The sequence below is a fragment of the Falco biarmicus genome, chromosome 12 (genome assembly GCF_023638135.1).
Source record: "Falco biarmicus isolate bFalBia1 chromosome 12, bFalBia1.pri, whole genome shotgun sequence".
In the NCBI taxonomy this organism is placed as follows: Eukaryota; Metazoa; Chordata; class Aves; order Falconiformes; family Falconidae; genus Falco; species Falco biarmicus.
Window position 1 is genome coordinate 22,459,133 of NC_079299.1, and position 13,032 is coordinate 22,472,164.

A 13,032-nucleotide genomic window follows, 5' to 3' on the forward strand; every position below is an offset into this window, starting at 1 on the left:
GGACTAGAAGAAAGTAAAAGTTACTTCTGTCTTTCAGAAGGGGAAGGAGGATCTTGTCAGCCCCACCACAATCCCTGGGAAGGTGATTGAGCAAATAATCCTTTAAAACATTTTGAAACAAAAGAAGGATAAGAAGGTGATTAGGAGTAGTCAGTTTGCATATACAAAGGGGAAATTATGCCTCATCAACCCAACAGCCTTCTATGCCCAGTATTGCTCCCTGAGCACTCACTCTCTGGTAACAGGATATTGGCTAGATGGAGTTTGATGTGATCCAGTACAGCTCATCTTATGTTCTTGTGATCAGTGTCACTTCAGACCTAGAAAATTACCTGTTCCCACAAGATGAGGGTGGAAGCCAAGCTAAATATTCCCTGGTGAAGCTGTGTTTATAGACACTATGAAAGGTCAGTGGAGATGTCTGCTATCCTGGGAAATACTTCTCACAAAGTTACTCTACTATTGGGGCTGTAGTTCAGATTTATAACCACCAAGTCATTTTCTGAAATTTGACACATAGTTATTTATCATTTGTTGGGCCAGGTGGAGAGATTGAGCCTGGTTGAACCTAACTTTACTGCACTTTGATGACTGTGTCTCATTCGCTTTTAAAATTCTCCCATGGGATTCAGGCAACATAAGCCTGGGAGGGGGAGGATGTGGGGACAATGTCCTGGCAGCATAAAGTTGTTGGATGTGGGGAACTTCCGTGCGCCAGGTGGAAACCTGGTGTTGGCCAAACTGTGACAAGCACAACTAGCCAGTATATGGCAAAAGGTGCAGTCCACAGAGCCGGAGAGCCAGACTTCCCTTTGGCAAAGCCCCTGGGAGGTGTAAGCATACCCAGAGGAAGAAAACCAAACCCTTCACAGTTGACAAACCAGTTTGTAAGGCAGGACTCCTAATCTGTAGCAGTGCTGTTCATGTGAGGTTCTTGGTCTTGTGCCTTCCAACTAGACTTGTTCCTGGACTTCTCTTTTGCTTCGCCTCCACTCTTGCTTCCCAGTGACCTATTGTCTGTCTGATCACCCATTGCTTTGACCTTGGTCCCCTGCCTTGGAAGACCTGATTTGTCTTGAACAAAGGCTCCTCCCTGATGCTCACTCATCTGTCCCTTGTATTCAAAGCCTGAATCTGCTTCCCGACCAAGTACACAATTGATGGTAGAGCTAATACACTCACACACTGAGGACAGCTATTATTCCCTATGGCTTTCCTGAGGGTGAATCTTGAAGGGCTAGCCACGGTCCTTCTTAGGTCTATGTCCTCAGGCATATGTGCCTCATGTGTTTGGCACAATAGATGGATTTATTCTTCTCCTTTCCAGTGATGGGCCCATTCCTGGATGTCTCCTCCCAGAAGTCCCAGCTGGTCTGACTCCAGTTGAGACTGCAGCAGATAGCTCCTAGGGACCAAATTATGGTGAGTAGTTTCCACTATGGCTAGTTCTGGCTTTGGGTTGGGTCTGGGTCTGACTTGCTTTCATTAGGCACAACAGAGCTGACAGTATATATGGAGTCTGGCAAGAAGCAGGGAAAGGCCAGGGTCCACTGATCTTTCGTAAGTGCATGAGACAGTATCTTATAGTGTGATGTGACCATCTCTACGGAATATCTGGGGACTATGACCTCAAAGCACTTATAGATGAAAGGAGTCAAGAAAGGATTGGCAAAAAATCCACTTGGCTAACTGCAGACATATGGTATCTAACTTGGTGTGAATTTTACCAAAATATATAGCTACCTCTGCAATACATGGGAGCAACTTCCTTCTTGAGAAGTAGTTTTATTGATCAGCACTTTGTCTTCTAAAACTGCAGCATTTTTTTAATAAGACAGTTAGGTGCCCTGGAACGGCATTAGCAATTTGCTAAATGAGCAATGGCTTTGACTTTTCCTTGTGGGATGGTTCCAGCCTATGTAGCAAACAGGGAGCAGCCCAAGGCTCCTTCATTTGTACTGAACCAAAATCTCATAGTTTGTTAGATGGCTTCTGTGACTATTTATGACTTACTGAAGATACAATTAGGGTTCATCTCTCAGGTCAAAAGTATTACCCACAAAAATCTGCCAGAGGTGTCAGGGTTCTTAGGTGGGATCCCACCCCTGTCCATGGGCTCAAGAGCCCCATTTCAGCTCAGCACAGAGCCTTCAGTCCCTGCCCTAATGATGCCATACGAGTGCTGGTCTCCACCTCTGCCATGGTTCACATGCACCCAAACAGGAGGTTCTAACAGAAGAAAGGTTCCTAAATATATGAATATCTCAAGAAGCAAACGAAACGTAGCACAAGCTAAAAGTCACCCAACCAAAAAGCTAAAGTCCTAGTTTCTTTGAGCATAACCTAAGAAAGATTTGTTTTAGACAATGAGGAAAAGAAATAACTTGAAGAATGTGTAGGGTCATACTGCAATGTACCTGTGAAAAGAAATGTTCTCTCTGGTGTAAATATTCTGGGAAACATATTTCTTTCTGGCAATACTCTGGTATAAATCAGAATCTGTGATTTTATTGGAATGATGTTAATTAATACCAGGAGAAAATCAGTTCTCTTATAATTGTTATAGGGAGAAAATAGCTTGCAATATTCAAAAGCAACCAGAATGTATTAGGTGCTTCCTTGATTTTCTCATACTTAGAAAATGCTAACTAGAAAGCAGCAGTTAGTGATGGATCCAGCCTTTCATTTGGAAACCCCTTAAAAAAACACATAAAATGAAAGTGTTTATAGGAAACAGATGTACTAACATACTTTGTGTTCATACAAAAAGTAAATGGATGCAAACATTTGCAGTTAGGTCACTGCTAATTTAATTCATTTGTTTACAAGCATTAATTTCTTTCCTTGGAATAAAGTCTTGTGTGTCTCTTTCTTAGTTTCTTGCATCATCTGAATTTTGTTTGGTCTCACTGTGCTAGGTCCAACACCTTTCCCGCTAGGCATGTATCTGGGTTATTAATATTTGACATATCAAACAGCTGCTTCCAATTCTGGTCTGACATTGTCAAAAAGGCAGCCACCCAAACTGTCCCTTCTCTCACTAATTCTAGCAGGAATGAAAAAAAAAATTGATCTGATATTCCTTCTATGTTTCTCTGAAACTTGGTCTCAGCCTATTCTTGTTGCTTGTTGAGAATTTCCTACACAAATTGAAGAATGCCCTTCAGCTCTAACCCTGATGGCTAGCTTCCTTGCTAACACCAGTAAATGCAAAAAGGAAAAAGGACTGTAAAGTAAAATCATCCTTAAAGAAGGTATTGCTTCTGACTCTCTTCAGATTTAAATTTTTTTTATTATTTTCTGCCCTTTTCTGTCACGTTTACTTACTTTGTGGTGATATGGGTAAACCAGTGAAATTAAATGCATACCTTCAGTACATTAAAGTTTCAAGAGTGTGAATTCCAGTAAATGTCACTGATGAGCAATTTTTATTAACATAATAAAGCTTTGTCAATGTGGAGAGGAAAATAAGGTTACCGTGGAAGTCATTAATTACTTTATGTACCTATACAAGGGACTTTCAAGACAAACTGTGTTTGTGCCAAACCCAGCTCTGTTTTCCATCCGTCAGTGGTGATCTAGCTGGGAGGTTTGTTTTGCTTTTCTGTTTCCTCTAAGGCATTGGATTTGGTCCTTGTTAGAAAAAGACAGAGATCAAAATGGGGTTGTGCAGTTTCCAGCATTTGACCTGCTTTTTACCTCCCACTTCAGTCAGGCTGGCAGGGGTACTGGGACAGGGGTTCAAGGGTTCTTGAATTGGATGATTGTTAGACTTTCTGGTATATTTTTGTATTGTGCATACCCCAGCTTGCAGGACTGTACAGATGAGGAATTTAGCAAATACTCATGCAGAAACTAGACATATGCTTTCTAACTTTGGCACATTTAGATTACATCTTTAGGTCTTCACTATACTTCAGGTAGTAGAAGATATGAGGAAGAGTTTTCTGGCATACTGGAAGACTTGTGAAGCATCTGTGGAACTTTCTGGGCAGTTGTACAGTTAGCATACTTTTCCCCATGGCCAGAGAAAAACGATGTGATATCCAAGGCAACTCCTTCCAGTCCTCTGTTCCAGCCAGAAAGCCAACTTGCAGCAGTATCTTGGTTTTCAGGAAACTGCTGTGTAAATATATGCTCCTTGGAAATTCTAATTTGTTAAGGATTTCATGAAGGTTTCAGGAAAGCAGAATTTCTCACAAACCAGAAATTCAAGGTTTTGATCTGACAAGCTGTATTGTGACAGCTGAGATGCCAGATCAGCTTACACAAAGCAGTATTTTACAGAAGACCGTGTCAGAACAGAAGCTGAGCACATTTCAACTTTGCATCTCCTAGGTCTTCACATGTAAGACTGAGCAGATCTGAACATTTGAAGGATCCAGCTTTGAGGGAAGTAACAAGAAGACTTTAAAGAAATATGAAAAATACTTTCCCAGTGTAAAAGTCCTGTTCTTGACTTGAGAAAAGTTTCTCTTCCACAAAACAGTAGTTGTTTTTGCCTGGAGCAATGGTTATTATTTTAGTTCAGACCACCCACCCTCATCACAAGACCTAAGGATTTACAAATTTAGAAAAGCAATCACATAAGGAAGGATAATACAGACTAAAAAATCCTGCAGTAGTGAGACATTTTTCAGCAGACTAAGCCAGGAAATCAAGTACAAAACACAACAAAGCAAAAATAACATGACTGCAATAGCTGCTCTAAGAGTCTGTTTCTGCTTTCTAGAGAATGCTTACTTGAAGAGTCCTGCAAGATAATGACTTTCCATTCAGCAAATACTTTTAATGTTCTAATTGTAGTATTCGAAGGGTCTACACAGAAAATGTCTACTTCCCCATCTCACCCAAACTTTCCAGTGAAAGTTTTGGCCTAAATTCTCATCAGGTTCTAAATCCCCAGATCCCATAAGAAACATGTGGCCAAGCCAAGCCTTGAAAACCTGCTTTCTAAAAGACAAAAAGCACTATAGCCACAGAACCACCATTCTTCTTGGATAATGAATGCACTGGAAATTTGACCTAGGCTTATACACAGAGAATATGAAATCCAAGGCAATTAAGCATTATCTTAAAAATTACCACAGTTCTTGGCCATTCTACATCTCAGTTCCTCATTTACAGGAATAATATGGGAGACTCTAGCTGCTTCTCTCATTAATGCACAACAATATAAGCTTAAGCAGAAACAGGAGTGATGGCTGTCTTTCTAAAACACATTGACAGAAGGGAATTAGTTGGCATTGACTCCCTAAAAATTTTAAGGATAAATATATATTAAATCATCCATGACTTACATGTTTTGATAGGAAGAAAAATGAGGTTATCTAATGAAGAACAGTCTACAAACTGTGTCAGGATTTTACCTAAAGACTTCAGTGAAAGCTGCTGGAACTTTGCCATTAATTTCACTAGCACCAAAGTATTACCCTCTCGTCCCCAGTTACTTAAAATCAGCATTTATCCCAGAGGGTCCTACCTTCTTGGAGTTTGCCCTTAAAACCTCAGGAAGTAAACCTAATTGGAGAAGTCAACTGAATTAAGATAGTAGAATTTATCTGCCCCTTGGTCCCATATTTCTGCAATTCTACTGCAGTCTGTTTCATTACAGCATAAAACAAACCTCTGTGTTTTGGTGAAGCTATGTACTGAATCACAAAGACATAGCAATTTAAAGTTTGGGGTTTTTTTATTGTATTGCACAAGATATCTATGCAATCCATGTAGGTACTGTATTAAAGGATTGACATTTCCCAAAACATTGCCTGTTGCAGCACACATCACAAGCATTGTGAATAACCAGTGCCTTCTTCAAAAATTAAAATAATCAGTTGCAAGTTTAAGCATGTTGTGGCAATAAATGAAGAAAAAAACCAGCAAGGCGTATCAATACATAATTCTTTTCAAACACACAAATATACAATTTTCAGAAGAGCACCAATAATGCCAAGCAACTATTTTGATGAGATACTGTATGTGTAGGCTCTGCAATAAAAAGCCAATATGCACACAGAAAATATATTTCAACTTTAAAATAATTTAACTATAATATCTTGCATGTGTCACCTGTTTACAACATATCATTTCACATACAATGTCAGGCCCAAGTCTCAACTTGTGTAAATTTGTGCATACTCATTCAAAGCAGCTGAGACTCTGGACCAGGTGTTCAAGCTGAAAAAGGCTTCAAACTGTTCACATATGAATACAGAGTGGTAGGCTAAGACCAAGAAAGTAGTTACGGTGAAGGTATAACAGAAATGGTACTACGGAAAATGAAGAAAAACACTATCAAACCCTCAAACACAAGGTTCTAGAAAGAGGCCTACATGTAAAGTGATGTTGTAATAATTTATAAAAGTGAATAATTAATATCAGTCTCCTTTCTGACACTTAAGAGATTCTCATAAATTCAGAAGCCCATAGAAGTGAACTAACCAAATGTCACAATCAGTATCATCCTCTAACTCTGTTAAGTTTCTGATCATTAATACTGGTACTTAAGAACATTTTATATTTGCTGAAAACTGTTATTAAAATGCTGAAAACTGTTATTAAAATTTACCTTCCTGCTATGAGAATTTAGTGTAATAAAAATCATGAAAAACAATAGGTAAAAAAATAGTATTTTAAGAATATTTTTAGAAAACCCGTCAAAACAACTGCAAATACAGCTGATTTTTAAGTGTCTGCTTTTGAACTGTGTTTTTTAATTTGTTTTTGTTTAAGTGAATCACTTACAAAGAAGCAAGGGAGTACCAGTTCTAAGATTTATTCTTGTCCATTACATTGAGGACCTCATCCAAAAGTGAGGGTCCCAAGTCAAGTTGTAATGAGAGAAGAGAGCCTGCAAGATCTGAAAGGGATTCTTCTGACTTAGTCTTTGTCTTGGTTAGTTCACATGAAAGTTGACTGTCATCAAATAAATCAACTGTTTGCCAATCAGTGCATCGTTCAGAAAAGCTGGATGAGTGACTGTCTCTACCATTAATAAAATGCGAAGAGGAACCATTTTGCTCCCATATGTCATCTTTATATGTTTCTCCATCCTCCATCTGTTTACTTTTCTCCTGCAATTTTTCTTCTATTACTGGCTCACAGCTAAGCCTAGGATTTCTTGATGACCTGATGGATTCTTGCTTTGAATTAAATGTCACTGGTGACAATAAGGGCAATGTAAGGGCTTGAGAACCCCCAATGGCAGGAAGGGAAATAGCATTTTTGAGCACTGGTGATGGAGTTTCTGTAAACATGGATTCAGAAGTGCTGTTTGCCCTTAAGAATTCATTGTGGCCACCAGACTGGCTAATTCTGGTTTCTCCTTCATTTCCAGGCAATAACTCATAGTTGCCCTGCAAAAAGGAGATGTCTCCAAAAACATCATGTTGTCCCTCTTTTCCAATGTGTATGGTGTGACGAAAATCTCCAAGTGGTGGACTGATCATATCGGGAGATAAGATATCCCTCAGTTTGAATTTCTTCCCTTTCTTATTGTTAGCAGCTTTCAAGTAGATGGGTGTTTTGGCTGGCATCTTGCTTGTAGTTTCTGAGAGAAGTTACTAAAAAAACAAAACAAAACAAAAAAAAGGGAAGGGGAGGGAGAAGCCTCTTACAAAGTCAGTTATTCTCAGGAGTCCTTCAGTGTTATCAGCATTACATCATCATCTTGAACCACTCTTGCACACAAGGTCTCTTTCTTCTGATGCAAAGAACTGTGGGGTATGTGAAAGTGAACGTCACCCACTGCAGATCTTTTCAAGATAGAGCAAGTTTCAGGTCAGTTAGCAACCAAAATGCCCTGCTACTTCCAGAACTTCAGGAAACCTGCATGGGATACAAAATCAGGTTATCATTGATTTTTTTTTTTTTTGTCATGGTTAATTCAATTTTGTTTTACAAACAAAAAAAATTATTAGCAATGGTACTGACAGTTCCAGCCTGCAGATTAGCTTTATGATATTGTTTCCCTTCATTAGTCAGGATAAAAGAGTTTAGATTAACAAGGGCTAGCTAACCTTTCTCTGACTTCATAGCTTTTTTTGAAGTCAGAGTTCCTTAGATACAATGGCTGAGCACAATTCATTTGATAAGTATCACCATCTCAACCTTTCTTCTCCTTTTTCTGGCATTCAAAATGCTGGCCTTTGAGAGCACATGCAGAAACGCATTTATAACAAATCAACAACATTGAGCTTTTGGTAGACTGAGGAAGACTGACAGAGCCTTTTTGGAAATGTTTTTGGAAATGGAGTGGGCCATCTTGGATTAGAGAACTTCAGATACCCCCATTCAGTCCTGAAACTCTCAAATGTCATCCACGACATTTCTGATAATTTTGCCTATTTAATAGGATAGTTTAGGTACTTGAAAAAGTGCTAGCCCAGGTCTTTACAATTAGTTAATAATAGCCAAATGCAGGCGTCTTTAAAAGAAACTGATTCTTGTGACTACAGTCTTTAGACTACAGGAATTCTTCATAACAATTAGTTATAGACTAGTTCATGAATTATGTAGGCCATGAGGCCACGATGACTTAAGAGTTGCTCCGTGCAACCAAACAAAACAGTGTTTGCAAACCAAGTTGTCCTATTAGAACGTGGTTTCTGAAAAGCCTGATAAAGCAGTCCACAAGGGTTAACAGGCTATTGGGTCAAAAAGTTATGGACACTACACACACACCCCACACACACCCAAACCACTCTTCATTAATGCTTTAATGGTGTATTTCTTCCTTACAGTACCAGTTCCTGACTTATCAGCAATCCCAGGATAAATGCCTTTTTCTCCTGGGTGTTTTTGTGCTTTCCCCTATTAAGTCCATAGAGCGCCAGAGCATTACAGGTCACTCCTCCTCACCAGAATACTCAGACACAAGTCCCTCACACTCTGTCCATCACCATTCATATTCTGTAAAGGAGGTTGTAGTTTCTGCACGGAAAAACTGTTCCACACAATAAGTGAAGGGAAGCTGTCTGTAACAACAGCTACTTTTGCTGCCTTTTATCCATGCCCCAGCAGATATTTCCTTTCATCAAATTAAGCCCAGTAAAAATCACCAGTTCAAAAGCTTCGTACTGTACGGCTATACAGCCAGATTGTCAAGAAGTATTTAAGCATTTTCACAAATCCTTTAACCTTAGTAATTAGCTCCTACCGCTGACTACTTAACTGTGCATCACAAGGGGAGCTGGGAATCTAGCCAGGTTAGTATTTTGTTCTTTTGGTTCCCACCAGATATCTACCACACTTCAGATATCACTGAAAAGCCCTCCCCCCAAAAGTACAACAGATATAGACAGATGAAAGCTGTCATACAAAATAAACTTGCTGTTCAATGAGTTATGAGGACATTTTATACTTCTAAACTCAATTTCGAAAATACAATTGATTGCATCAACCAGTCAAAAGCACTTCAAATCTTCCTTCTAGACAATAAAATGGTATTTTATTAGGATCTACAGAATATTAGGAGATTCACATTATGTACCAAAACTCCACCATCTTAACTCAATGTCAGTACTGTAAGATACAAAAGTCAGTCCTAAATAAGATCTGTACTTGTGCCACACACAATGGCAACAGAACTGGTTAATCAACTGGGTTACCTTTCAGTTTTAAGCTGAAAAAATCATTGCATTGTTTCTCCCCCTGATTATCAATCTACCCAAGTAACCCATTTAGTTAAACAAAATGTCCTCGACTCTAAAGAGAAGACTAATCTTGGCAAACAAAGCCAAATGGCAAAGTTGTTTTATGCTTATGTAGTGAACCCAGCTCTATCTCACTTCCCATGAATAACAAGTCAAATTCATTCTAATTCTTCATTCTTTCAGATCTTTTAATCTGGAATGAATGGCAATGTAGTGTCAATGTGGTTCAGAGTCATGCCTGCTGGTCAGTAGTTTAGAATGAAAGACAAATCCTAGTTCATTCAAAGCTTTTGTGGCTTCCACCAGTTTCGATGTGTATCAGCACCCATTATCACTAAACTCCACAGAGTTTCAAAAAAACCTGAAGGACATAATGAAACATCTGAACATCAAGAAATATTAAAATCAAGCATAACATAACTTTAAATATAAATAATCCATTTTGACACACAAGACGACCGCTGTGGTTTATTTAGCTCATAGCTCGGGGTGGGGAATATGCAAACACCCAAAACACAGCAACTTTTTGGGCATCCAAATCTCCTTTTGTTCTTGCACTATGAGAGCACCCCAGTAAGGGGCAGTGTAAAACCACCCTACCTTAAAGGATGCTGCAAGAAACTCCAGTGTCAAAAAATAATCCCTCTGCATACAGTAGTCCCAGCAACTGTGAAAGCCTTGCCTTCCATTTGGCCAGTGCAAGAGGCTTTACACTAGAAGAGAACTTTCACAATTACATGCTTACTACAGGCACCATTTTCTCTGCTGGAAACAAAGGCTACCTTGTTGCAGATTTCACTAGCCACTTTAGTGAACATCTACAAATTACATCTTGTAAATAAAAGATAAAGGTTCCCTCCTATATGAGCAAGATTTCCACATACAGCATAATAGGCTTCAGAGCAACTGTACTTTGTTTCTGCATATCTATCCTCTTTGTCAACTACTGTCCAAAGGAGTACAGATTCCAAGCTACTCTGAACAGCTGAAATATATCATAACTCTGGAAATATTCACTTAGCCTAAAATACTGTTGTTACTCATATTTCATTTACAATTAAATAAGGAAGAACCTATATCAATATAACATATGGTTTAAAAAAAAAAAAAAAAAAGCTTTTAGTAGAAAAAAGTCCAACTTTGGCAAATGAAGAAAGGCTTAATGAGACTAAGCCTAGAGCTCAACTCCTGCAAAACGAAAAAACTAGTCCACAAAATTTTCACAGGAACCTTACACACTGCCTCCATTCAGCAAGATTTAATGGAAGCACCAGTACACGTGGGCTAAGGGAAGGGACAAAACACACTACAATCTTGATACTAGGCCACAAAGTAAAGTTCACTTTGTCTGAAAATGAGACCTTTTTCTGATCTTGCTACTAAGTCTCTGTTTTGACTAATTTCAGCTCAGTAACCAAGGGAATGTATAGTCAAACTGGAAAGCTGAATGAGAAATTACCAGAAAACCAAATGCATAACCAAAAGTCCATGGCAGACTGCCAGCCTACAGTAGAAAACCTTAACTTAAGAGAAAAACAACATGAAATTAATTTTATTCCAGTTGAAGACATAACCCTCTCCTGACAAGATCCAAGCATGTGCCAAGTCAGAGAAGTTTCAACCCAGTGAAAATTAAAGTTTTAGTTTGGCTGTAACACTTGCTCGTTTTCATTCCTATCACTTCACACTCTCACGTAAGTGTTTTGCTTGGTAACAAAGACTAATATTTTCAGAGGCACTTCTCAATCTGCCTTACAAACCTTCTGTCCACTCAGCAGTCATCGCCTTCCAAACAGCTTAAAGTTTTCCATGGATGCCTTAGTTTATTCCACAGTCCATTTTAAAAGGACAAACTATCAGCAAATATCTCAACAGCCAAGCTTACAAAGCCAGAGTCAAATGAGGGTCAAGGTGCAAAATTTTATTTTTGCACAAATCCCAAGAGGCTTAGAACCTTAAGCAGAAATGATAGAAAGAAAATCCTGTTTCCACAGAGCAGGACCACTAGAAAATCTGTACTCTGAGAAGCCCTTGGGCTTTGTCTTAGGCATCATGGGTAGAAGCATGTGAACTTCAGAGGAACTCATTTCCAAAGCATTGTTTAAAATAACATTGAATTATCTTGTGGTGCTAGTCAGTAAGAAAAAAAAGTATGTACATTATACAAATATCCAAATGAGAATACAGTAACACAGCAAGAGGCAGACACAAACTATGCAACAAGCTGCTGCAACTTTTCTATGCAATGAAATACCTGCAAGCACAGAAGAATTAGGCTTTAGGGGTTCGTTTTAGGTACCAGTAACCTTCAAGCAGCATAGTGTTGAGAACATCCTTGTCAGTGCTGTTACTTTCACTATGCCTGACACAACATCAGTGCAAACCATGTTTTTATTGTTTTTCTAAAAAAGCCTTGAACTTACGCGGTCACAATTCCTGAATGCTGGTGAAACAAACTCCCAGTATAACCAAGTGTTCAGGTAGAAAAAAAGCAACAGATGATGCACCATAGAGCTTGCCTCTCATGTTCCTGTGGACTTAAGTGTCCTTATCAACTGGCAGCCTCTGAAGATGAAAGGCTGCTTGTAGACAGGCCACAGCGAGCCTGTGCTTATAGAGCCACCACCTTCTGAGTAACTTTAACCTAACCAGGTGGTAACACTTCTCCCTCCAGACTGTTCATCTAAATGTACCTTGTTTATAAGAGGCCCAGCCTTTGAATTCATCTGTATTAAAGTCAACTCCCCTGATCAGATTAGAAGTCATCACCCCTTTGTTTCTCCCTCCATCAAAGAATTTGCCTTTCTGATTAAAGCTGCAGATTTAATTACTTTTAAAAAAAAAATCAGGTTAATCACACTTCAACTCATTTTCTCAGGCTGCACTCAACCTACTTTCCTAGATCAAATCTAACCTATTTTATCCCACTATCATATACAGTTTTCAGAAAGTGAAGGAAAAAAAAATAAAATCCCTAGTCCCCAGAAACACAGGTCAAGAGGGTACCCTATGATGCAGTTCATTCATTTCTCCGTCATCCTGCAGACTCAGGTACTTTCTGCTAGTCCTGGAAGATGTTTGTCCACCCTCCTCTTAAAATTCCCTACAGCTGCAGACTGCACACATTAATTTACTTCACAGGGGCTAGTCATCAGACAAGATTCACCTAAAGTCTCCCCTGTCCAATTTGTCCCTCCAATCTGTGCCCTGATGAATGCAGTTCATTATTTTATGCATCTCCTTTCAGCCTTTTCTTCTTCAGATTAAACACCACAAAGATTTCAGTCTTTCAACACAGGTCATGTTTTCTGGAACTCAGTTTGCTTCCCCTCAACCTCCTTTTCTGGTCTTCCTCCCCTCAGCTCAAATCTTTCTTCAA

At 39.1% G+C, this 13,032-nt stretch overlaps 1 protein-coding gene across 2 annotated transcripts in view; it reads right to left on the reverse strand.

The window, feature by feature from the left end:
- Positions 1-3,405: 3,405 nt before the first annotated feature.
- Positions 3,406-13,032, reverse strand: part of CDC42EP3 (CDC42 effector protein 3) — a 30,104-nt gene continuing 20,477 nt past the window's right edge. For both annotated transcript variants that reach the window (XM_056357646.1, XM_056357645.1), the window contains exon 2: positions 3,406-7,827. In XM_056357646.1, the coding sequence (XP_056213621.1) occupies positions 6,768-7,535 (768 nt within the window). In that variant the 5' untranslated portion in view covers positions 7,536-7,827 and the 3' untranslated portion in view covers positions 3,406-6,767. The remainder of the gene's footprint in view (positions 7,828-13,032) is intronic.